The 27774-nt window shown below is 34.6% G+C and overlaps 1 protein-coding gene across 1 annotated transcript in view; it reads right to left on the bottom strand.

Annotated features, from left to right (window-relative positions):
• Positions 1–27774, bottom strand: part of LOC149803616 (transient receptor potential cation channel subfamily M member-like 2) — a 166660-nt gene that overhangs the window by 58024 nt on the left and 80862 nt on the right. The window contains exons 17-21 of the mRNA XM_089953965.1: positions 22751–22876; positions 19434–19533; positions 17088–17313; positions 10253–10516; positions 3201–3332 (exon numbers count right to left, since the gene is read on the bottom strand). Of these exons, the coding sequence (XP_089810091.1) occupies positions 3201–3332; positions 10253–10516; positions 17088–17313; positions 19434–19533; positions 22751–22876 (848 nt within the window). The remainder of the gene's footprint in view (positions 1–3200; positions 3333–10252; positions 10517–17087; positions 17314–19433; positions 19534–22750; positions 22877–27774) is intronic.

Genomic DNA, 27774 nt, shown 5'->3' on the forward strand with positions numbered 1-27774 from the left:
CGTGGGTTCTAGTCTCGGATTCAGCCAATGTGGGTATGTGAGAAAGCTTGTCAGTAGCTTCTTGTGGGTCGGTGGTTCTTTCTGGGGTTTTCCCAGGTTCTTTCTCCACCATTAATACTGGCCGCCATGTATAACCTATCGTGTGCTGAAAAATGGCATTAAACCCTACAACAACAACAACAATTATCAGACACCAGCAATGTCCCTTCATTGGGATGGCTAAATGATCAATCCCCAACAGGAATTGGCAGCATTGGTTTGAGTGTCATTAATCTGAAATCTGTATGCATTTTCTGAACCACAGAAAGTGCTCCCAAACCCCCTTTCACTGAAGGTGTCAACTTCCCTAAGACAGGAAGTGAATTAGGCCCCTCATGGGAACAAAGAATGTCATCCAGAGAAGAAGTGAAAATGAGACCATTCTTCCTTCCTTCATATGTACAGGAACATTAAGCTAAGTCCCACACTGCATCCTCCTACATACAATAAATAGGACAACCATTGACACATAGTACATGACAAAAAGGTGGTAAGAAGGTCCCCTGGGGATTTTTCATGCCTGCATTTATCCACATCTTGTGACACAGTTATAAGCTGAAAGAAAAATATTACAAAACAAATTGAACCAGAACTAAAAATGAATAGGGAATACTTTATTATGCTGATACCAGACTAATAAGAGGTAAATCATTACTGAAGCACCACTTCACAAAGCAAGATGTAAATGCCCTTCAACTTTCAACATAAGGAACACACATATACACAAATGAAGCAAGGATTGGGGAGAAAATGACTAAAACAACACCAAAAAAGTTTAGAAGAAGTAAAATTTTTTGAGCATCCTGACAAAGCATAAAAGCCCAAAGAAACAGGGGAAGATACTCCATGTGTTGGATATGACCAAGGAATCTGACTGTAGTGATGTTCTTTTCTTCCTGGTCCTCAAATTAAATATTGGAGGAAGGACTATTTAGCCTGCACTGGGGACTAGGCATCCCAGAAATGTGTAGCAACAGTAGCAGGTCATATATTGCTACTAAATAAGTAATGGTTGTATTTTGTGAACCACAATATAGACATAAAATATGCTATTATTCAATGAAATTATATATGAAATAAGCAGAAATATGTTTTGTTTAATGTCAAGAAAATCACTGCTTTATATTATCAACTTGACACATTAAATCTAAGGAAGTCTGATATCACTCACCATACTGATTTTACAACAGCTGATCACATCATAATGTACACTTGTTTTCTAAGTACAAACCTTCAGGTAAGTCCAGTCTGTAATCTTTAAATAATGTCATATAGTTTACTTATCTACTGACTGTGAGCTTCAAATTTACTAAGAGACTCAGTCATTAGGAACATAAAAGACTTAGTCAATAGCAGACATTTAATCATCCTGAATAATTAAATAATTCATTTGTTACACAGTTTGCCAACTTCTAAAAATTACTCAGTCCTTTGTTAAACCTTTCTTCCTGCACTATAGTAAATCTGCTTGGAAGACCATGCATATTTGAAGATCCCTTGTCTTAACAAACCAGGACAGGAAATCATAAAACAGCTGAGCTTAAATTTGAGCCTAAAATTTTGTGAAAACTGATCACAAAGGACTTTACCTTTGTAATATTGCTTTGGATGAAAGTGAAAACTCAATCTCAAAGTGAAATTGTTAAATGCACTGATTACTATATAGTGTGATGACCTCCTTTTGAAAGACCACCTGTCTGGAAAGACCAGCCATTTGCGGCAGAATGATGAGTCTCTCAAGAGAGTTTTCTGTGTTCAGGTAGAATTCATTTGTTTATATAACAAAAATATTTTATAAAGGTTAAATTCAAAACTATGGAAGGTATCCTTTGCTTTGTATGAAAGAGTTATTCTATGTTGAGTATTTAAATTTGTAGTCCGTAGCAACTATGAAATCTACAAAACTAGATACCCCATGAAAAATAGTGAATTTCAGAATGAAGACAAATTCAGTCAAAAAAGCATGCACCTGATAGGCAATAAAATGTCAACCCCAATAATATCCTAGATCATAGTGGGAAAAAAATAATGCAAAAAATGCAATCAGATTATTTTGAGAAACACAGATGCCTGACCATGTCATTAGTTCTCACAGATGATGCACATATTCAAAAATAGTTATTAATTTGGATGACATAAGCTTACATAGAAAGTCTAACAGTAACAAGTCAGATTCAAGAAAATACTGATGGACACAAGACATACAAAACAGGTAAGATTACAGGACAATGCCATCACCTGCTCTTTTAGGTGAGCTTGATGGCATAAGTTTACACAGAAAATATGACCAAAATTTCTTCAGATGTACTATCTCTATAATCATAACAAGTTAAGTCAGATGCCTGGTCAGTATGTACAGATGTCATTCAAAAATCAAATTAGTGTCAGATATTAAGGACATAAGCGTATGTGCTAAGTTTGACTGAAATCTGTTAAATGTGTCTGTGTGGTTTGGATTTTTAACGTAGCTTTAACAATTTTTCAGTCATATCGCTTTGATGTCTGCAGTGACAGTTTATAGTGATGTCTAGCACCAGGGCATCATGCCACAGACATGTAGCATAATGTCCCACCCAGTCACATTATCCACATTATGGCCACCTCACACTCAGATGAATGAATGAGTTCAAATCCAACAAGGTGCAAATATTGTGTTTTCTTCTGTTTTTTGATGTAATGTTTTACCTTGAATTTGGAAGGAGAATTGTTACATCTATTTTCTGTGCAATATGCACAAAACAGCAGAACATAAATGGCAAACCACTGACATCCAGTAAGAAATCTACTGTAATGTATTTTATATATTGCTAGCTAATACACTGGGCATAAAATAACAAGAAACTTTACTTGCTGTGAGTGAATAAGAGATAAATTTCACCTCTTTGGTGGAAGCCACATGCAAAAATACTCTTTTCACCCACTCTATAAAATATATCCATTATTCACTCATTTGAAGCAAATATCATATGTCATTCACTGCCAGCACATCACTGCATATATTATTATTCAATATATTTAATAAATTTCATAGTAAATAAATCCTCATGCAAGATCCTCTATGTATTTTACAAACTTCTAACTGATACTTAACTTGATGGTCAAAAATATACCATTAATTTAAGCTAAGATAACGAGTTGTCTGTTTGTGAAAAACCTCTAACCTGTCTGAATTCTTCAATCAACATGGTTCCTGTCCATCCCCATGTGACGTATTCCAATACTGAAGGCTTTTTGGGGTATAGATCTGTCAGCACAAAGTAGGTAAATATGGCAAGGAATATCAAATAAGAGATCTGAAATGAGGAAAGGATTTACATGCATGAGGTAAATTATTGTTTGATTATTAATACATAATATTACTTATTACATATCCAACTAATCTTGCATGCTTTATCTGGTGTTCAATACAGCTGTTCAATTTGTTATTTACATGTCACACACTCAAATTAAAACTACTTGGGTGTAATTTTGGGCGTTCATGTGTCAAGCATTTATAAATCCTTATTCATTTTGGGTTTCATTCACAAAGTAAAGCTAAAAATATTTTTTCAAAAGTGTAAAAGAGGGGATATGCAATAACTACAAAACTGTATTTATGTCTTGCTGGGTGAAAGAACTCAACTGATATGACTTATGAACATGTCTTGACCCGATGGTCCCGACATATCCCAGTGCCACATCAAGGTCATTCTTTCCAACAACTTGGAACAAAGCATATATGCAGTGTTGTGCATACATCAGTTATGTATTGCATTATTTAATTCAAAGAGTCTGTGCTATCTTCATAAAAAATGTATCTCAAGTAAATTACCATAAAATAATAAACTTCTCTATTATTATTGTGGGAAAAAAACTTCACATATATGTGTAATACCAAGCTATTAAATATGAAGTTTGTCCATCAAATAATTGTTCTGTATCAATGTTCAGAAATTAGTAAATGCTGAGACATGAATAAAAAACATAATAAATACTTTTACATAAAAAGGAAAAACAAAACTTTGAAATGTTCAGATGCAATTAAAAGTTTTCCTAGTTTAGTCAATCTGGTGTGCTGGCTTTACTTAATTCTTTTTCAGGGTGAAGCATGAAGTTTACTACATAAACTGTTTTAAATATGAAACCTAATGCTTTTGAAAAGTAAAAGAAATTTTAACAAAAATTAAACTCCCCCTGCAAAAAAAACCATTATACTTTTTATGTGTTATATCAACACTGTAGAGAAACTAGCTTACTGGGGTCCAGAAATGCTCCACAGTAGATCAGTAACAGGCTGATTAGGACCATGGTTGATTCAGACCAGGCTTATTCAATTCAAATTACTGGCCGATTAAGCCCAGATTAAGGGCTGATTTGGACCAAATGCCAGGCTTATTCAGTCCAAATTACTGGCTGATTCAGACCATATTAAGGGCTGATTTGGACCAAATGCCATGCTTATTCAGTCCAAATTACTGGCTGTTTCAGACCAGATTAAGGGCTGATTTGGACCAAATGCCAGGCTTATTCAGTCCAAATTACTGGCTGATTCAGACCAGGCTTATTCAGTCCAAATTACTGGCTGATTCAGACCATGCTTATTCAGTCCAAATTACTGGCTGATTCAGACCAGGCTTATTCAGTCCAAATTACTGGCTGATTCAGACCAGATTAAGGGCTGATTTGGAACAAATGCCAGGCTTATTCAGTCCAAATTACTGGCTGATTCAGACCAGGCCTATTCAGTCCAAATTACTGGCTGATTCAGACCAGGCTTATTCAGTCCAAATTACTGGCTGATTCTGACCAGATTAAGGGCTGATTTGGACCAAATGCCAGGCTTATTCAGTCCAAATTACTTGCCAATTAAGCACAGATTAAGGGCTGATTTGGACCAAATGCCAGGCTTATTTAGTCCAAATTACTGGCTGATTCAGCCTAGATTAAGGGCTGATTTGGACCAAATGCCAGGCTTATTCAGTTCAAATTACTGGCCAATTAAGCCCAGGTTAAGGGCTGATTTGGACCAAATAACAGGCTTATTCAGTCTAAATTACTGGCTGATTCAGCCTAGATTAAGGGCTGATTAGGGCCAAATGCCAGGCTGATTCATACAAAGTGAAATATTATTGTTTCATCTGAGAATTCAATGTGACATTTACATTTGCTTAAAATATGATATTTCTCATTGTTTCCCAGGTGGAGTTCAAATATGTATTTAAGGAATCAAAAGCCCAAATGTACGTGGAATAAATTGCCCACTGAACTTAGACACAAAGACACAGTGATCACATTCAAGAGGGCTCTCAAAACTCACTTATTTCGACTGCAAGAACAAACTTAAAAACCTAATAATGTTTCCTACCTGAAATATTCTCAGCATGTTTTTTATTGTTTAATGTTTTTCTAATTTCATGTTGTTTGTTTTTGTAATAATATTATTATGTTTCTTATCTTATAGGTGTTGTCTAATGTTGTAAAGTGCTTAGAGCTTCTAAAGATTAGGCGCTATACAAAGTCCTCATTATTATTATTATTATTACATGTGGTAACTGAGTTGTTATACATAATGAAATGAAATAACGTAAGACTATTTATCTTGCATCAGCAATTTAATTGTGAATATTTTTAAAGCAGCTCATTCACCTTATGTAATTGCTTCTGTTAGATTTGTTTAGAATTAATCTTTGTCCTGTACATTGTACTATACACTATTAGTGCTAAATAACACATATGCCAAAAAAATTAAACTAAGGTCCTGTTAAATTTGAGATTTAAAACTACACAATATGATATACATCTATATTTCAGTAACACTGATTTGTTATATTGATTTTTCCACATATACTGGTCATGATATGACAGTTCCTTCTTTTGATTTTTGTAGAACATTTTGTTATACTGTGTATCATAGTATATACTAATACATGTAGTACTAAATAAAACTTGTACACTAAAAATGAAAAGTGGGGTCATGTAATATTTATGATATAGTTCCATGTATTATAACCTTAATATCATATATTTTTATTCTCTTAATTTTGTGGACCTCATAAGATGAATTAATAATCTATTTAAAGCACCATATGTTAATTTTTGTTATCTGAATTCAGAATGTATCATATAATGTTTTGCAAATTACTAACACGGAAAAAAACAACAATGCAGTTACATTGTTTCCGTCTATATATAGTAGTCCCAGTATGTTAATCGTTTGGTCACTTTTTTCATTGATATGTACTGGTTTGAGTATGTCAATGCCTTCTTTTTTTTTAATTTATATATGGGATGTTTCTTTATACAGTACTAAATAAACCCTATATACAAAAACAATGAGCACCATAAGTGATTTTCATTAGCTGAATTTATAATGCATTATTTAAATGTAATGCATATTATTATTTAATATGGATACTGTAAAAGACCAAACACACAAAATAATTGCATATTATTATTTAGAATAGTTTTATTTATAGCAATTGGACAAACCAACATGGTCAATAAATGCTGGCGTGTAACTTCAGTAGGTGACTGGTAGAGTTCCGTTTCTCAGCATAGGACTTTCACAATGCTATCAACTGTCCATGGCAATTCCTTGTCTGTTTATGTTGGTATCTCCTGAATTTACCTCAGATACCACCTTAACTTAAATTATCACCATCTGTTTATTACTTTGTGTCATCATTGTGTCCTTAATTAATTAAACTGCAAATGCTAATAGTAGGATCATCTGACCATGAATTGGCAAAACCTGTTCGACCAATGCTGCTATAATTAAGCACTTTTGATGTCACTTGCCAATTTACTGAATTTAATACTGTTTTAGAACACAGAGTATAATACTGACCTGATATAACTTTGCAAACATTGGTAACATGGAAGTGTTATGATATTATATATGTATTAATATACAAAATATATATTCAGAAATCAATGATTTAATATGCTTTAAGTTGAATATTTTAAAATGTTTCAAAAGGTTAAATGAAAATAAAAATTGGCTTACTGGCTCAAAATTTTACTCAAAAGACATCAATTCAATGATAAAAATTTAATGATAAAAGTGAAGTACAGTATATTACCATTTTGCTTATCAATAACTCTTTATAATTTACAAAAATATAATGTGAAGAAAGCATGATTTGCAAGAGAAATCAATAAATACATTGGGTCAATTTATATGCATTACTGTTTGATAGCGTTCATACTGGCCTGATTTTATGACAAGTTAACTTTATATTTTCTTTATTGAATCAGTGGAAGTTATTTTGGTTAAAAATTCTAAATAGATATGAATTCTAAATTCATATCTATTATACTCTGATTTTGCCCAGAAATGTGCTAATATCTATATTAGGTAAATGCAAGAGTTGAATATCATCCTTTTGTAGTATCTTACTATGCATTCAAGAACAGTAGTAACTACTAAAATAAATCATGTGTGCGTGTGCCATTGTTTTTTTTTAAAAATGGTCTAAATCAGCCTGTCATCAATGGACTGAATCAGCCCATGATTTGGGACAAAACAGCCTGGCATTAATGGACTGAATCAGCCCATGATTTGGGACAAATCAGCCTGGCATTAACAGACTGAATCAGCCCATGATTTGGGACAAATCAGCCTGCAATTTGGGCTGAATCAGCTACTGTCGAAATAAGCCATGGTCCGAATCAGCTAGTATTCCAGTAGATCGACCAGTGCAATGATGTGTATGTGGCAAAGCAAATAGGATTACTATTATTAACTCATTCGGCCCCAGAGGTTTTTGTCGTTTTTGCCTGAAATGTGCGTAGAAACGACATTTGGGGTGCTATTTCTGATTACATCATAATACATCAGTTTTCAACAGATTATCCATGAGAATAATGCCTAGTTGTATTAGAAACATCAATTTCCATTGGTTATTTTGCTTGCACATGAGCAGAAGGGTAAAAGTTGGATTTTTTTTTTTTTTTTTTTTTTTTGCTTAATAGACCCATCATTTTCGTATGGAGACCGCAATTTATTCCAAATGCCCACCTTATCCTAGTTTTTGCAAAGGTTCACCTGTCTGTGTGCAGATAAGACTGGTATGACTTAGATCTGAGGCCAAAAGGTCTAAAATCCGGACATAAAATCGCATTCCGATCTCGAGCAAATTTTGGGTGAAAAAAAAAACCGGGTAAAAGAAATGAGCTTTTTCTCTCTGTATTTTGTAGTACAACTAGAACTTCCAGATTATTTGATATCATTATAGAGCTATATCTATCTGCTTTTTTTTCAAAACCACCCATGTTGGTGTATCTTAAATGACCTTGATGCTGCAGGGCTTTGAAGTAGGGTACAGCCTCATCATGCCTACAGACGGGATCGGGGCCGAATCGGTTAAATAACAGTTGACAAGTACACAAAAAGCTATTAATTGATTTAACATTACTGTTGGAATTTGGGGAGTTTAAGGTCAGATGTAGGATTTTTTGGAGGTGTTACAAGTAATAATGGAATGAAAGGTGGTAACAATCTCTTTTGATCCTTTGATGAAAATTGGCAGTCCTTTGGTGGAGGGAGATAAGGTGGAGACTGACAATAATAAATGATTTCAGCAGTCACACTTAAATATTTAGATTTTTTTGTCCTGTTTAATTGTTGTTGCATTGCTCAAAATGTTTTTTGAGGAATATTTAAGGACAGCTCTCATTTATTTTGTTCAACACCAACATGAATGGACAAATGGTCCTCACATGTGGTAAATTCAAGTCAAACATTTTGTTCAATTCGTGGCAAAATGCCAAAATGTGTCCTTCCTCCCAAAGCTAAGAAACCACTGGCTAAGAAATAACTAAAAGTTTAAAAATGTTTGAATATCAGAATTTAAGCATGTGCAGGTGAGTAGTAAAGGTGCTGAGTCTGCATTGTGTGTTCCCCCAAAAATAAAATCTAGTTGTGTTTAGATATAATTTGAGAGGAATTACTTATCTCTACATTATTCATTGGAATTACAATTTGATCACTGGCAATTTCAACTAAAACACTATTTTGGGATTATTGTGAATTCAAAGATATTCTGGATTATATAATTGTGATACATCAAGAATACTGGTATAACTGCATGTTAAAGACTACTGGTACATCAGCATGTTCAAGACCTGTAATTAATTTGGAACAATCTTTGAACTTTAAACTCATGATAGAACTTTTAGGAATATTTGGGATTTAATTCACAATATTGAAAGTTCCTTTAAAATTTTCACTTTGTATTGTTGGAAAATAACTTATTTTTTGAATTTAGCTAAACTAGTTGGTTTTGATTTTTCTGTTACTAAGTTTAAGACCACAGAGTTTTAATAGTGTTTCAAAAGTTTTCACCAGTTTCCTAAAAGAAGTCAAGTAACAAAGATGGGTTTGATTTAATGATGAGTAGACTCTTGTAGCTGTATTCATTTAAGTATATGACTTATAAATAAAAAGACATTGGATTGCATCTGGAAACAGTCTTCTATTTTCTGCTCTCTCTCTCTCTCTTAATTATATCCTGGCAGCTCAAAAGTGTGTTGTGACTGTTAAAGTCACTGATAAAAACAAAAGGTACTGTCAACTATTCGATAAGATGGTTAAGATCAAATTGATTGATTGCAGTGCTTGGAGGGAGATTACTGAACATTGAACATTCGGTATGGACAAGAGAGCAGCTACGACTTCCAACATAGTATCAATGTTTCCCTTTATCTTCATTTGCGCTTCAGAGACCCCCAAATTTTTAATTTGACCCTCCAGTTTTGATACCAAAATTTGTTTTTTACTCAGTCTGACCCTCAGTTTTGACACCATGGAGATCTTTTACTCTCAGTCTTGCACCCCTAGAGGATACACTGAGTACTGAGATTAATTTTGCTGTGGAGTTATTATTTATCATGATGGACACTCTTCCAGTGGCCTTATCAGTATTTCTCAGGAAATTGCAGTGGTCAAAAAAAAAAAATTAAAAATTAACTCTGTCATTCTTTTCAAGCTATGTCATATCTTCAGGTGGAATTATTTCATCAAAATCTACCTTTAAACACTATCAATTCCATTGTATATGGTGTCAGACATATTTTATGGAAGTGATGGATGCATGGGACTTTTGGGTCTCCTGCACACAGTGCTCTAATTATAGTGCTGTAATGTAATGACTTGCTATCAAGTCAGTCAATTGTAAATGCAGCTAATTTTTGAATCTCATAACTAATATTCATGTGAAATGTATATACTCACAGTATTAATAATGAAGACTGTGATGGGGGCACTGTAAAAGTAACGGCAACCATTAAAAAAATTGACTGAGTTGAGCTCATTTTGGTGTGTTTTTGATTTGGAAGAAGCTTTTTCCTCCTGATCCTCATTTTGTGTGACAGTGATTGGATTGACCTTGTTTTTAGGAACTTTCTCTTTTGTTTGTTCTTCTACCTCATCTTGTGCTTGGTTACTTGAAAACTTTATAAATGGTACGAAGAAGGGGAAAATGATGGAAATTAGGATCTGAAAGAAAAAACAAACATCCATTATACTATTTCCAAGATCTCAGAACTGCTGCTTTGTGTAATATGAAAGATCTCAGCAGTATTTAATATCTCAGAAACTGTCACATGAAGTGTCAAAGATAACAGAAGTTGTCATGTGCAGTGTGAAAGATTTCAGCAGTTTGAAAGATTTCAGAAACTGTCATGTGTTGTGTGACAGATCTCAGCAGTCTGAATGATCTCAAAAGGTGTCATGTCTAGTGTGAAAGATCTCTGAAGCTGTCATGCTGAGTATAAAAGTACTCAAAAGTAATGTCAAGTGTAGTTTTAAAGATCTCAGAAACAATGTCAAGTATAGTCTGAAAGATCTCAGCAGTTTTAAAGATTTCAGAAGCTGTCATGTGCTAGCAAATCTTTTAAAATAATATATATTTTATAATGTAAAATATTGAAATGTAAACACAGCACCTGAAATGCATTGTCATATGACCTGGGTACCATTATTGTATTTCCCCCCACTCTTTTTAAGGGCAAATTATAACTTTTCCCATGTCCAAAAACATACAAAAATGTATTGAATTCAGTGTCCGTAAACTTAATAATTGAAACTGAAGCAGAAATCAGCACCTTTGATATTGGGTGGCATCCAAGTTCATGAAGTAACTTTATCACACTTTATGTGTAAAGTAATTAATGAACAAAACACCCAACAAGGCTTGATACTGCTCCCCTCGCATACATAACTTAACATCAACCATTTTCCAAACAGGCTTATGTAGTGTTAGAAGAACATAACCATCTACAAACTATCTCACAAACTTGATATTTTCAAAGTTAATGCATATTTAATATGTATAGTCTCTTGCTCATCACAAACTCAAAGGTTTCAAGTATATAAACCTGTTAAGTTTCATCAGAACTAAACTTCCGTTTACAAGAAGCAGTTTTAAAAGCCTCACTTACAATTATTGCAAATGACAATTTTTTTCTCCATTGCTTCAGAAAGAATTCATGCTAGTTGAATTCAGGTAGATTTCTGTTTTACAAGTTTGCTAAATGTCTACAAGAAGTCATTTTATGCTTGCTATTTTGGCAATGTATGAGCAGAGAACAAATATTGAAATTATTAAAGTTTTTATTTTCAGCTTATTGAATTCAAGATCTCAATCTCTAGGTCAAAGTGATGACAAGTGTCAATCTGTCTGTTTGACATTCTGTCCACAGTGATTTACACCTTACAATAAGCTGTCTAAAATCAATATTTTTCAGCTGTATATTTTGTGCAGTTTATGGGCAACCCCCATTACCTGACACCAATGTAAGGTATTTAACCTGAATGCAATCATAACACTACCACCAACAAAGGAAACCTATTAGAGGCACATTGAAATCAATATTTTTTTATCTTGCAATTATGACTAAGTAAGAGAATGAAACAATATATACAGAGTTTATTGAAAAGGTGTTATAAGTTTTGTTAATCACATGGAAGAGAAATAAAAACCTTAAAAAAAAATAAACAGTTAATTTGTTGACAATTAATGTGGTGGCTGAGGTCTTAGATAGATGTGGGCAGTGATTAGTAGGGCTAATTTGGCAAAGTAGTAGGAAGTGATGTAGTAGGGCTAATTGGTAAAGTAGTATGAAGTGATGTAGGAGGGCTAATTGGTAAAGTAGTGTGAAGTGATGTAGTTGGGCTAACTGGTAAAGAAGTGAAGTGACATAGTAGGGCTAACTGGAAAAGTATACCACTCTCTTGATAACTCATGCCCTGATAATTCATGAACTCATATTATGTGGGGTCAGTTGTGGATCCCATTTGTTTCACAAGAAAGTACCAATAATTTGACCCCTATTTGTTGAACAGGAAAAAAATTCCAATAAAAATAAAAAAATATATGAAACATTGATATATCGCTAGTTTTATCGTCAAAACGGTTCATTCAACCTGGAAACCTCAATCAACATTATGAAATTATCAACTTTTAATAAGTCATGTATTTTGTTACAATTTCTTTCCAAACTACATTCTTTGTACACCATAAAAAATGCATGCAATGAAATTTCACTCAATGAAAATGATGCTAACGCCTACTTGATGCAGCACTATAATAAATAAATACCAATTAAGTTTTTTTAATCAAGTGAAATGCGTCTTTTAGTTATATCTTTAAGTTCAGTTAAGTGTAATGATCATAAATACATTGTGCAATGTTGTGTTCAAACATGAAATATGTCAGTCAACTGTAACAGCTATGACCACGAAGGTTTCTGTGAGAACCTAAGTGCCGACAATGTTTTGACACCTAATTTGCATAAATATTTGTTGCAATCAGATTGGTATTTGTTGTATTGTTGTATTGTTGCACTGAATTAAAAGACCTTGTATTACCATGTTAACTAGTCTTTTGTAGCAAATAAAGGGGGTGGAATAAATGAAAAGTTAAAAGGCATGCAAATCCAACCAGCGTAATAGCTAGCGGCCCTGGTCAAGTGAATTTAGGTCATTGAACACTGTTAAAAAATTTTGATTAACATAATATAATTAAACTACCTTAAATTAGCATACTCATTCACAATTGTGATCAAAGATACCAAGACAACCAAATGAAATGAATACCTGACAACATAAAATTCTCTTTCACTAATACAGTTTATTAATGAGAAGCTAGTTTCAGAGTTTGTAATTAAGTTGCAATTATTGAATTGGCACTTGGAGATTTCCTTATGGATGAGAAGTTTCACTATTACTTGCAATGAAATCATTGCATCAAATCAATGCAAGAATAAAAAATATGACTTTCGATGATGATGATGGGTGTTTCACAAACTAAGTGTTCCGTTTCTTTTGTGGTTGTTTTATAATAAAAGGAATCTCGTTTGATTATGAATTTGAATCAATAAGTAGTCTGGTTCCCTGATTAGTATGTTCCTTGCGTTGCATTCCACAATCACTATCGTAGAGAGCAAAGCAGGGAGTAACCAGACTACTCAACAAAGAACATAAAGCAGTGATGAAATACACAATGTTTTCACGTACACATGACAGTTGTTGAAACCAGTAGAAATGTTATTAACAATCTCTTAGCAGTTGGGCATCTTGAAAATAAAGGTCATTTTTACATAAAAACAAAAAACTTGGTTAGAAAAGTGCTTTATTGACAATTATTCCCAAGTTGACACAGCTTTAAAACAAGTATCCAATCATTAAACAGACCAGTTCACCCCCACCTTTGCAAATTTCTCCATGTCCAGCAAGGATGGCATCATTTCATATTGTTATGAAGTGATTAAGTAGGGCTAATTGGGACTAATTGATAAAGTAGTATGAAGTGATGTAGTAGGGCTAAATAGTGAAAGATAAAATAATGAGATGCTGCTGCTGATAATGATAATAATGACAATGATTACTTATTTGGATGGTGTTTTTATTATGCATATAACAACAACAATGACACTAATAATAATAATGAGGAGGAGGAGGAGGAGTATAATAACAATAAAGTAGAAGTCAAAGGGGAATCTGACTTCACCTTGCACCACAACTGCTAAGTCACAGAGCTGCAATGATTTTCAACCAAAATAAATGCTTCCCAAGTAGTCTAGGAGGTGGGGATGGAGGTTAAATAAAGCTAATCATGGTTAGATGATGAACTAAGATGTGTAACTGAATGGATGCACTGGGGATAGACAGCATGATATAAAGATGGCAGCAAAGCTCATTTCACAAGCAAAGTAAGAAAATGGCCCTAACAGAGCTGCGCTGACATGCATATTCCTGCCTAATGACAGTGATGATCATATATTTAGAGAAAGGCTACGTACCATAGCATACATAGCAGCCATGTAGTGCTACCCTCAGTCAGCAACAATGAGCAACAATTTTCATTTAGAGATTGATAGTTCACCACAGAATGCCATAGTTCACACAAGCCATGCCTAGTTTAGAGCAAATGACCATCCTTCTAAATGAGGGGCAGATCATGAGGAGCAAAGCATGTAAAGATGATGCTGGAAGCTACCAAGAGGCCAATGCCTACTCCAAGGCATCAAAAGTACATACTGGTTCAAAGTCCTGCAATACAGGCCATGAGGCAGTAGGCCCCAACATGCAAATGCGCCAAATGATGAGCAAGGCGACATTTTGTCTGGGCAGCAAAGGAGGTCAGCCCCACCTCCATTCCAGCAAGATGATCCCTGTGAACACAGCTTAGACCACAAAAAGAGAGCTGAGATTGAAAACACAGCAAGGTTGTGGTCAACTATCAAGCTACAAACCCACCTGGACATCTGCTAGAATCCAATATACATAAGCTGTTGAAAGTCATGACCCATGGCATTATGGACATTATAAATGAGGAAACTGGCAAAAAGGGTGTTAAATTGAATCTTAATGTAAGTGTTATCATGATAGAAATGATTAGGGACAAAGAAGTTATCTTCATGCTAGTATACTTAACATCTGAGTGAGCAGAAGTGGCATCATCTGTGGATCACCACAACAAACTAGTTGAAAAGGCTGATGCTAAGATGGAGGAGTGATCGGAAAAGTTTATGAATAGCAGGCTCAGGAAGATGGCTAATAAAGTTTGAGAAGGTAAAGCTATATATTTCACAGTACTGCCCATTTCGAGTCAAATGGCATGTACCTATGCCAAGGTGGATCCCAAAAATGGACAATGTAAATGTAGAAAATCATGACATATGCTTCTGAGTGGGTTGTATTATCAGCCCTATACTGCACCAATGACAATGCCCACAGTGTTAGCAAGTGAAGTAGGTATCAGGTAAGGTTACACTTGGCAGTCTTAAGTTTGTGATGAATGTGTTAGACATAAGTCTGGAAAAATAAGCTAGGTTAATGCACCTCTTTCATCAGATATCCATATCCTATGTTATAACGTGGACCTTGGGGCAATTGATGTGCCTGTGAAAATGGAAGAGGTTGATCCATCTACAGTGACACCTATGTAAGACTGCCAGTCAACCACAATGCAGCTTCTGCTACAGTCTGGTGATGTGCTGGCAAAACCAACCAGTTGTATACGGAGGAAGATCTCAGAGACATTAGCCAACCCTTGTGCTCTGGTTATGACTCCTACCAACACCAAGACCTTTAAAGAGACTAGGGAATATTGTATCTTCTGAAAGCATCTGGGTATGGATTGGGTGAGAGATCACTACCATTTCAATTGCCAATAACAGACACAGCCTCCATCTGTGACTTAGCAATGTAAAGAAGAAACTGCCAAATAATTATGCCTTTGTCAAAATCATAGAAAATCTGCAGAAGAGCATGTCAATCAGGTTCAACCTGAGGGTCAAAATAAGAAGTGTTATTTTGATCCTCAGGCTGAACCTGAGTGACATGCTCTTCTGCAGATAGTGGCTATGCCAAATCACTGACACAGCCTTCAAGTCCTGTAAGATCTTTGGTGGTAACTCTGTGATGCTACACTTGACAAAACCCAGACTCAATCTAAATCAAGCCATCAATACCACCATGACAGTCCTTGGCTTATTGAAATATCTGATGTATGACTTTTACTATAAACAGATAAAAATATGTTATACCACTAGGGCCCAGCTGCTATATAGTGATACTGGCTGTCTACTCTTGGAGGTGGAAACTAAATATATCTATCATGACATGCAAGAGGATGCCAGTAACTATAATATAAGCAACTTTCCAAAAGGATACCCCTTCTAAAGCTATACTAAGAAGGTCATAGACAAGTTTAATGATGAATACCAAAGGGTCAAGAGCAAAGCAATATCCACTGTCAAGAATGATTCAAGTATAAGCTATACCTCAAGTGCCTCAAAAAGACAAAGGAGTTATACCATACTAAAATATTGTGAAGATAGTGCCTCACTGCAGTGTGATAAAGATTGCTCATTCACTTCAGCCAAAAGACTTTCATAATTTGGATTTCCTAAGCATACCAAGGGAAATAAACATAGAACCTGGACAGTGTAGGATTAACATGTGCCTGCTGAGATCTGTAGATGATATTGAGTCTCTTAGTGAAAGTGGGAGGTCATTAATAAATAGAATGAACAGTAATGGACCTAGAACTGAGCCTTGTGGTACTCCATATCTAATTGTTTCAGGTTCAGCAGAACATTATTTATGTAAACATGTTGTGTTCTCTCACTTAAGTAAGAAGCAAACCATCTAATTGTTCTTTCATCACACTGGTAGATTTTCAGTTTTTTTCAAAAGGATTTCATGATCCACCATGTCAAAAGCTTTCCTAAATTAATCTACAAATACAGATCCTATTATTCTACCTTGGTCAAGTGCTTGAAGCCATTTATCAGTTAGGGAGATCAAAGCAGTCTCACAGGAATGATTCTGTCTAAAGTCTGATTGATTAGGATGTTCATTAAAGTTGTTTTCTATCACTGGTTCTTTTAACTTTGTGGTAATGTTGGTGAAAAAATCATTGAAAACATTTGCAATGTCAGTGTCATCAGTTCTCCAATATCTTCCAACTCAACCAACATGCAAGTCATTGAGACTATATTCTGTAATCCATGTAAAATGAAAAAGCTTTAAATTGAAAAGTAGACACAAATATTTTTACCAGCAAGATTGGTGTGTTTGTTGCCATCTGTCCCTTCCAGATGAGATTGAGCTTGGTCTGACAGCAAGTGTGTCCCATGAACTTCATCAGAACATTGACATCTGCCAGTGTAAACAGCGTGGTCTTGCCATAATTGTTAAGCTGCCTCACCACAAGCTGACGTGCTAACTGTTTGTCTTTACTGTAGCACTCTCCCAACACTTCTGTGGCCAAGTCTTCATATTTTCTGAATGTGAAGAAAGTGAAATTTAATGTAGCGGAGTGTAGTGCAACACATTTTTTTCACTGCAAATTATATTTGGCAATAAAGAATACACACTGTACCATAAGCATAATGGACTGAAATCCCTCAAAGCCCAAAACTCTATATAATAATCACCTTTTTCTCTAATACAAATGGCTTAAAGGATCATGTGATAGCCTCCATCTGTCCGTCATTTAATCAGCCTACCTGTAATGACTGTATGTCTTGGGACATGAAAAAATAATTTTTGTGTGTGTGTCACAAGATTTATATGCATTTAAAAATTATAGTATTTTCAGTGTCCCAACACTTATCAATGTAAAAAAAATCAAGACAAATTCAGCAAGATTGCCATACTATGCCAGTGACCACCTCTTGTTCATTTACTATGGCAATAAACTGTTATAACTACTATGATTGTTTTTATGTTATTATTTTGCATGTGCATATTTTCCAATTTTTCCAACATTAAATAAAGATCAATAAAAACATCAATAAATTCATGGGTGCTTAGAGTTTACCAGGTAACTGGTACTATATAAAGCGTACAGAACAGTACTTACCAGGTGCAAATTATATATCCTTGTTTATTCCCAACAATACTATACAGTTTTGCTTTATTCATTGTTTTTACCAGATCTCATTCTCCGGAATCACATTAAAAAAGATCTCAAATGCTATTAAATTTGACCCATTCACTCAAGAATACCATTTTTCAGTTATATAAGCGATCCAACTAAGTGATGTAAATCATATGAAATCACAAACATCTTTAATTATACAAGTCACATAACCAGCATACAGTAATTCACATAACTGATCATCATTGATACATTTTAGTTTTGTGTTTCAGCTTATCATAACACAAATTTGTAACTTTCAACAGAGTATTCATTTCACCTTTGAATTTGGACAGCTGGCTGTTTTGGCATTTCCTTGCATTTATAATGGGCAGATTTGTCCAGGTAATTGTTTGAACTATGAAACTGGTTTATAAAAAGGGGGGATTTTTCCTGGCATCAATACCAGTAAACTGTTTGTTCTGCAACATTAATCCACATGAATTAACTGTTGTAAAGTCTGAAGTTGGATGAGATGCCCTGCAACATAGAGGTAGTAAATTATTTAGCCCCCATAAATTATACTGGACTGACTCAACATTGATTATCATTGTCAAGCAATTATGGTAAGAACACTTGCTTGGTTGAGTAGCATGATTACCAATTTTAGCCAAGTAAATGGGTACTTATTTATAGTCGTTTACATCCAAGCAAACTATGTTTGAGTTTTTAAGATATTATAATTATTTTCAAAGCATTATTTCTGAAACTTCTTTATCGTATTTTGGAGCTATTATTTAAGTTTAACACAATGGTGCCAATAATTCGAATGCAAATGATGTATTTATTATGTGGAAGTCAAAATTTTCAATGTACATGCAGTGATGCTGTGATGTAAACATTCTCACTAAATATAAGCGCTGAACCAAACGCTATTGTTGTTCATTCTTGTCATACTGAGAGCACATTTTTAATGAGTTAGGTTTTTACATTTTCAAGGCAAATAAAAACAATTACTGGAACAGTGATACAATAATCTAATACACCGAAGATAAATGGGATAGGTTACTGTTGTAAATGCTTACAGCAACTCGCTAATGCTCAACTCCTGTCATCGATCAAATTATACAGCTGAACTGAGTAGAAATAATAAAATTTAGTATATTTATTGACTTTTCAAACAAATGTTGAAGGCATCCCAAGACTTAGATTACATACAAAATTTCAGTAATTTTGTGTCCCAATATTTATAGGTCATAACAAAATTACTTTTGAAAATAATTTATGGTGTCCCAAGACTTATAGTGTCCCAAGACATATAGTCATTATGGTATTTCTCTTTAGCACCCCATCTCTTTCTAATGAACTGGAATGAAATTCCTCAAACTTTGAATTTTACTTGTCCATAGAGTAACTATAGCTTCCTACATTGTGATCCCTGGCATGATACATAAAAGGTCTAATAATGCTGTAGATGATTCAATGACTCAAACATGAAACTTGTATATAGCTATCAAAACACATAAGATGAAATAAACTTACTTTGAGTGCTCTACAAGTTTAGCTTTCAGTTCTAGTTCCTCATTGTCATCAGCTCTAGTGGCCAGGCTTTTGAGAACTGCACATGCTACAAGGGCTCCAGCTTAATATTAATAAAATAAAAATTGTATCATTATCAAAAGTATTTACATAAGATTCAATGAAGTTTAGCTTTCAGTTTTAGATCTTCAGCATCAACAGTCAGGTTTTTAAGAAGTGCACATGCTACAAGGGATTCAGCATACAAATATAACTAAAAATGTATACCTACAAACAGTATTTGCATAATATTCAATGAAAACATAGCAATGAATATGATCAATGACATTTAAATGTATTAAAAAAAGACTTTTTCTTCTGCTAGAATCAAAATTAATGATAAATGATCCATCACATTATTATATTTATTACAAAATTCTTTTCTTATGTTAAAACCAAATTTAAGAATTATTAAGCTGATCAAAGATTTCATGTAAATGTCTGTGCATTAATGAGAAATGCCATGTCTGAGAAAATAAAAGCTGGCAAACTTTAAAAATATATAGCAAATATGATGAAGAGAGGATTTTAATTCCTGCAAATCCAGTGAAAATAGTGATGTGATGTGATTTTGATTTTATCATAGCTTTAACAATTTCTCAGTCATATTGCTATGATGTCTGCAACGTGCAAGTTTATAGTGATGTCTAGCACTGGGGCATCATGCCGCAGACATGTAGCATCATGTCCCACCCAGTCACATTATCCTGACACCTGGTCAACCAGTCCTAACAATAACTTCTTAATGCTGAATGCCAAGCAAGGCAGCTGTTAGTACCATTTTTTTAAGTCTCTGGTATGACTCAGCCGGGGATCGAACCCATGACCTCCCACATCCGAGGCAGACCCAGTGAAAATAGAGTAATCTGCATCATCAGCAGACCTGGAAAGTAGCCTACAAAGCTGATGATATAGGTCACACCAGGTCAAATTGGGTCTTTTGAGATGTAAAGTCTCTCAGATAGAAGTGACGTATCAGACCTCTATCTAACTGCATGAATCAGAGAACATTTTCCTCAAATGCAAGTCTGGCAGCATATGCTCTGACCTCATGACAAAAATGCCTAATAATTAAAATTAATACTGAGTTAATTCTTTGTAGACTAAATGAATAACCCAACAAATCCAAAATAGCCCAAGCAGAAATATGGTTCCTTAATTCTTTAAGTGGTAAGTACTAACAAGACCTCCCACTTCTGATCAGTGCAGTAAGTTTCAGGTACAATTCAAATACTCAAACAGGATCCTTGAGTTGATCACATTCAGTTTCAAACAAAGGACTGATTTCCCAGCGACAAGAACCTGCCCTTGGCAACAAAACCAGGGGCAATCATGAAAGAAAAACTGTCATCACAGCAGAACTGCAAGAAGTTTGGGTCACCGGATGTGGCATAAATTTAACTGATTTTACCAGCAAAGGCTAAAGTGATTACTGTAGGAAGCAGATATTACACAAAATGTCATTCAGCAAGGCCATGGACATTGGCTTGAATGGTAATTTGTTCAGTGACATCAAAACCCATGACAGGCTCTATTTTGGACAAAAGGACAAGGCCCATGGAACAAGTTGAAACCAAATAAAACGGTTGGAGATACCTTTTTCCTGGCTTATGTCCCCTCCCTTACTTGATAATGAAATCTGTCAGCAATAATGCAATATAGCCTTTGGTTATTATTGGAGCTAATTACGTCTTCTCAAAGGGCAAAAGGAGGATATTAGTGGTTTGTTTGCAACAAGACTTGTAAAGGAGTGCTGTTTCTCTGTTTCTCCTCATAGGCTTTCAAAGGGACAGACCTTCACGCCTGAGCAATTCTGTCCACCACTGATGGCTGTTTGATATGGGTCAGGTGTGCAAGTGTGGCATATTTTAGTTGGGCTGGAAAATCTGCTTGCATAATTGTTGCAGCAGGTGTTAGGATGGCATGATTTTCATAGGAATCTCTGACACAATGTTCAGGAGCTTGTTTTTCAAAATTTTTTCCCATGTGAGGAGTGTAATCAGAAACAGTCTGGACTTGAATTCCCTTGCTTATAATATTGTTTTGGATATCAGAGGGATTGGAAAAAAGGTACATGTATTGCAATTGTTCCAATTTAGTGAAAAAGCAAACAAATGTCCCCTGCCATGATTGTAAAGCATTCTGCTAAGGTTTTCATCTTAATAGATTGATGTGCATGGACTACACCTAAAGGAACCAACCCTTATTCACTTGGAAGGAAGGCAGGAGATGGTCACTTAATAGATAAATCCTGTTCAAAATAGGCATTTCAACCTCCTAACTGACTTAATGGATAAATCCTAAGCAACTTAGGCAGTTCAACCTCCTAAATCCCAAATAAATAAGGCATATCAACCTCCTGACTTAATAGTTAAATCCTGTTCAAAATAGGCATTTCAACCTCCTAACTGACTTAATGGACAAATTCTAAGCAACTTAGGCAGTTCAACCTCCTAAATCCCAAATAAATAAGGCATATCAACCTCCTGACTTAATGGATAAATCCTGTGCAACTTAGGCAGTTCAACCTCCAAAATGACTTCATGGATAAATCCTGTCAGAATCCGTCACAGTTCAACCTTCTAACTGACTTATTGGATAAATCCTATGCAAATTAGGCCGTTCAACCTCCAAAATGACTTCATGGATAAATCTTGTTAGAATCAGACAGTTCAACCTTCTAAATGACTTATTGGATAAATCCTATGCAAATTAGGCAGTTCAACCTCCAAACTGACTTATTGGATAAATCCTATGCAAATTAGGCAGTTCAACCTCCAAACTGACTTACTGGATAAATCCTATGCAAATTAGGCAGTTCAACCTCCAAACTGATGAGGACTATAGGATTAAGCACAGCTATAAATGCAGGATGCTGCAAATAATTTCATAAACAAATCAAAGGCTATGTCTTCAAATGACTACACTTACAAAATAATGGTCCACTTAAAATATTAAACTTGGGTCATACTTGCTTTTTTGACATGTGAACATGATGGCCCTAATCATCAAAGCCAACTTGTTGTTTTCAAATTATTTAATATGATCTGTTTATATGTTCACATCTTATTCTTTTAAAAGGCAACATTTAAAAAAATGGATTGTGATCCATACTTCATAGTAGTTTATAAAATTACAGTACATATATATATAATTTGCTTTTAAGTATTAATCAAAATTTTTAAGATATTAATTATGAATATTAAATATGAATATTAATTATGAATATAAATTTCAACAATGGCAATATAACTTTCTTCCAGATATCCAACAAAACTTACCAATATGGTTTTTGGACATTTTCCAAAGCATTTCGGCCATATCTTCTCTGTTGAAAAGAATAGCCCAAAGGAAAAGCTCCTTTTCTGGTTGTTTAAAATCCCATTTGTTTGTCTCACCAGTGTCCTCTAGAAGCAGTAAAAAAAACAATCAATTGTAAATAAAGAAAATAAATGACTAACAAAATTTAAGAATTACAAGACCAAAGTTTTAATTGGATCTGTAGAATACTGTGAATTCACTATTATTCATGATGTACCAATATTCATGCAATGGATTTTATGGATTTACAAACCATGAATTTGAAGACTCACTGAACCATAAACCTTCTGTGGAAAACACATGACCCGATCCCGAATCCATGAATTTAATTAAGTACTAGCAAAAATATATCATCACAAAACCCTGAAAACTGAAACCTCACAAAAATTAATGAACTCACAGCATCTATGTACTTTACTAGAATAAAAATACTAAAAACAATTTGTATGGGTGCTTATTAAATGCTTTCTTGTTTCTAATTTGCATTATAAACACTGCAATACTTGCTGCATACTGTATTTGGTGCAAAATTTGCACATAGTCTCTCCCACAGCTAACACCTGTTTGAGGTCACGATTTAGCAGACCAGATCAGATTACTGAGGCTATCAAAAGGGAAATGAGGCTACCCATGGGTATTATGAATATGGTACCATATAGTGAAAGGAAATGCCAGGTGGTTACTCATGTAAATTTCTCAACCAGTGACATCTTTTGAACTTGCTGATAGGACTGACAGCAATTTGAAGTAACGAAAAGCATGAGCAAAGATCAAAAAGAATTGCTGCCTAAGTACAGGCAGAGTACATGCACTTTAATAAAATAATCTTTTTTGTTGAGAATAGAGAGGTTGTTATACTTGTAAAGAAAATTAGACAGAATGTAAAATGGTCATTCTTGGGATATAACCTAAATGGAGTCTATATGGATGTAACTATTGTGAATATTCAAACCCTGAAGGAGTATGGTGTGTATTTTTAAAGTATACATTTACTATTTAATTTATTAATGTTTTCTCTCTTTGACAAAAGCTTCAGCTAAACAGAGGCAATAAGGTGAAAAAAAACGAAACACAAAGACCTGGAATCTCTCTCTATCTATCTCATATATATTGGGCCATATTTTATTTTGATCATGAGTGCAATAAGAAACATGCGAGGGAATACATATGCATCTCTCTGTGTATCTCTCTTCCCAAAAAAATGTGAAAAAAGCATTTTAGCACCAATGATGTAATTTCCCTATTGGTGGAAATCTGAAATAGCATACAGTGATACCTTTAATAGTTATGAAACCAGAAGTTATGATAGTTTAATTCCACACAGCATTGTGAATTTTATCCTATCTGTAACTCAGTAAAGTTTTGGGTCAGCATCATTATATGTAGTTCAAAGTACCATATTTACCGCATATGTTGGGACACCGTATTTGTTGGGACACCATAAATTAATTTTAAAAGTAATTTTTTTGTGCACTGTATGTTCTGGGACACATCATTTTTTTCGAGTCGTAAGTTGTGGGACACCTTTTAAATCATTCGAAAATTACATGTTGGAAATTGCAATCCAACTGAAATTTTATTTTTTAAATATAAAACTGTACTTGAGATAAAACTCTTTAATCCACTGTAGCAGCATCTCATCAACATAACCCTTCTCCTGCAAACATACGGTCTATTATTTTGGTACATGAATACTTTTTTAACTTTCTCATACCGTGAAAAATTGTTGGAGGCAACACACCACCTGAAGTGGAAACTGCAAGAAGAAAAGGAAGATTTTTTTTCAAATCTGCACTAGTCTTGCTAATTCTCACACTTTTGATGCCCATCTTATCGTCAGTCCATCCAGGAATGTGATCAAAGTACACTAGAGTTTCATCCATGTTAATGATCATATTGTCGGCGAAATGATCTGTTTCTCTTCTGGCCATCATGAATTCATTACGTGATTTTATTTTCTCCAAATCTTCTGAATGATGCTGGGTCATCGATGTTCGCGCACGAAGCACTATATTGTGCAACTTTAAAAACTGTTCCATTGTTTTACTTTACTGTCAAACCTTTTGTGAATACTGTTGAAAAGGAACCAAAGTTAGCTTCCATATCTTGGCCATCTTTGTATATTCAAAGCTAAAAAATAAATTGGCACACTTAAAAGAATCCAGTAGTCGGCATCTGAGGTCAGCTTGCTTTGCAATAAAATAACCTTTGTATTGATATCCTTTAAAAAAATTTGGCTTCCGAGTCCAAAGTCGGCTTCCAACGTCTGCTTGCTTTGTAACAAAAATAACCTTTGTCTTTGATGTCCTGTCGGCAAGTTCAAAGAAGTTTACTGCTGGCTGCCAGTTGTGTTTATTTACCACCAGGGCTTATATGTGCTTGGCATCTTTAGTAATAATTAATGCAAAGGTGCATTGATGTCTGCGGGTAAATATTAATGATACTTATGTAACCCACGCTGGCGAAAAGATTGTCATTTGCACTCAAGTGGATGTATTTTAAAATAATGATTTTTATTTACGAGATACTGGCATACAGTATAGTTCTCTTCTGGCCTTAACGAATTCAACACATGATTTTATTTTCTCCAAATATTCTGGGTGACGCTGGGTCATCGACATCTGTGCACAAAGCACTATATTGTGTCACTATAAAATTTGTTCCATTGTTTCAATTTATTTTCAAAATTCCCATGCATACAGTTGAAAAGGAACCCAAGTATGCTTCCATATCTCGGCCGTCTTTGCATAATCAAAAAAAAAAAAAAAAAAAGTCAGCTCACTTCACAGAATCCATAGTCAACTTCCGATGTCGGCTTGCTTTGCAATAAAATAACCTTTGTATTGATATCCTTTACAAAATAAAGTAACCGGGGTTGGCTTCTGAGATCACCTGCTTTGTAATAAAAAATAACCTTTTGTCTTTGATGTCCTGTCGGTAGGTTCAAAGAAGGAGTTAACTGCTTGCTGCCAGTCGTGTTTATTCACCACCAGGGCTTATGTGTGCTTGTTATAGAAAGGATAATTATGTAACCCTAGCTGGTGAAAAGACTGTCACTTGCACTCAAGTGAATGTGTTTTCAAATGATGATTTTTTTTTGCAAGATATTGTCATACAGTAGACCTGGATATAATTCAATCTAGATTATTTTGCACCCAACACCGTGTCATGCGTGAATGGTGTCTTCAAGGTATCAGTTGACTATTTCCCTCTTGTATGCGATTTTGCTGGCTCCAATTTTCAGTTGGACAACATGTTCATACCTTTGAGCACAACCACACACAATTGTCTCTCAGTGTTCATGTCAATGAACAATATGGTGTGTGGCATCAGACATAATTGATACATGCTACAGTATGGAAGCCTATGCTACTTATACAGATTTCATGTAAATGTTTTATTCTTTAATGCTCATGTTGAAAAAAGGAATAAATGATAACAACACAAGGTTAGTTTCTTTCTATTTATTATCAATTAAGCGTTTATCTATTTTATTGCGACGTGCAGTTGGGGGGGGGGGGCACAATTGCAATACAAATTTATTTTGTTTCTTAAGTCTTGGGACATATGACCAAAGTGAAAAAATGTTTCACCATAAGTTCTGGGACAGGAAAAATAATAATTATTTTATCGTGTCCCAACATATGGGGTAAATACGGTACATAATACATTTAAAATACTTCGTGTAAAACAGATTAGGTACTTTTAGTTACATTTAATGATCCAGACTGGAAAGGTTACTGAGTTACAGATAGGATCAATTTTGCAATGCTGTGAGGAACAAAGTGAAAAAGACGAAGCCAAGGTATTGATCTGGCCTTGTCTTATACTCAACATCGACTTATATATGGATGAAGGATGGAAAATGTACCAAATTTTGCTCATTCAACTTATATTTCACATCAACTTATAGGCTGGCAAATATGGTAATTCTTTGGAGACAGCTCATGTGAAATTGACTGAGTTGTCAGGAATGTCTGCTACAGGCAGTCCACATTTTGCTGGCATGCAGGAGGGTGGTGAGAAATGCAACACCTACTCTTTCAGCTTGGTGGTAAGACTGATTCCTCTGCATTCCCATACATTTCCACATAGTCTCCCAAAGGCTGAGCTGGCTTAATTTGGCAATTCTACTGTCGACCTCAATGTCAATGCTAACTGCTCTATAAATTCTATCCACAGCTGCACATCATGTGTGGCTTGCTAAATTCATGGGGATAGAGGATGTGATGTCTACAGATCAAAACCAAAATTATGACACTACTGTAGACAACCTTCTGTTCAAACACCTAATTTCCTCCCTCAAATATAAATCATGCATGTTGACTTTATATTATTTTTAATTTATTAAGCAAAGGATCTAATTCTCCCTATCATAATGTATGATCTCTCTTACACATACCAGACATGTGGTAAGCAAAGGATCTAATTCTCCCTATCATAATGTATGATTTCTCTTACACCTACCAGACATGTGATAAGCAAAGGATCTAATTCTCACTATCATAATGAATGATCTCTCTTACACATACCAGACATGTGATAAGCAAAGGATCTAATTCTCACTATCATAATGAATGATCTCTCTTACACATACCAGACATGTGGTGGGCAAAGGATCTAATTCTCCCTATCCTAATGAATGATCTCTCTTACACATACCAGACATGTGGTAAACAAAGGATCTAATTCTCACTATCATAATGAATGATCTCTCTTACACATACCAGACATGTGGTGGGCAGAGGATCTAATTCTCCCTATCATAATGTATGATCTCTCTTACACATACCAGACATGTGATAAGCAAAGGATCTAATTCTCACTATCATAATGAATGATCTCTCTTACACACACCAGACATGTGATAAGCAAAGGATCTAATTCTCCCTATCCTAATGAATGATCTCTCTTACACATACCAGACATGTGGTAAACAAAGGATCTAATTCTCCCTATCATAATGTATGATCTCTCTTACACA

The sequence above is a fragment of the Sinohyriopsis cumingii genome, chromosome 3 (assembly GCF_028554795.1).
Source record: "Sinohyriopsis cumingii isolate HCF-2022 chromosome 3, ASM2855479v2, whole genome shotgun sequence".
Classification (NCBI taxonomy): Eukaryota; Metazoa; Mollusca; class Bivalvia; order Unionida; family Unionidae; genus Sinohyriopsis; species Sinohyriopsis cumingii.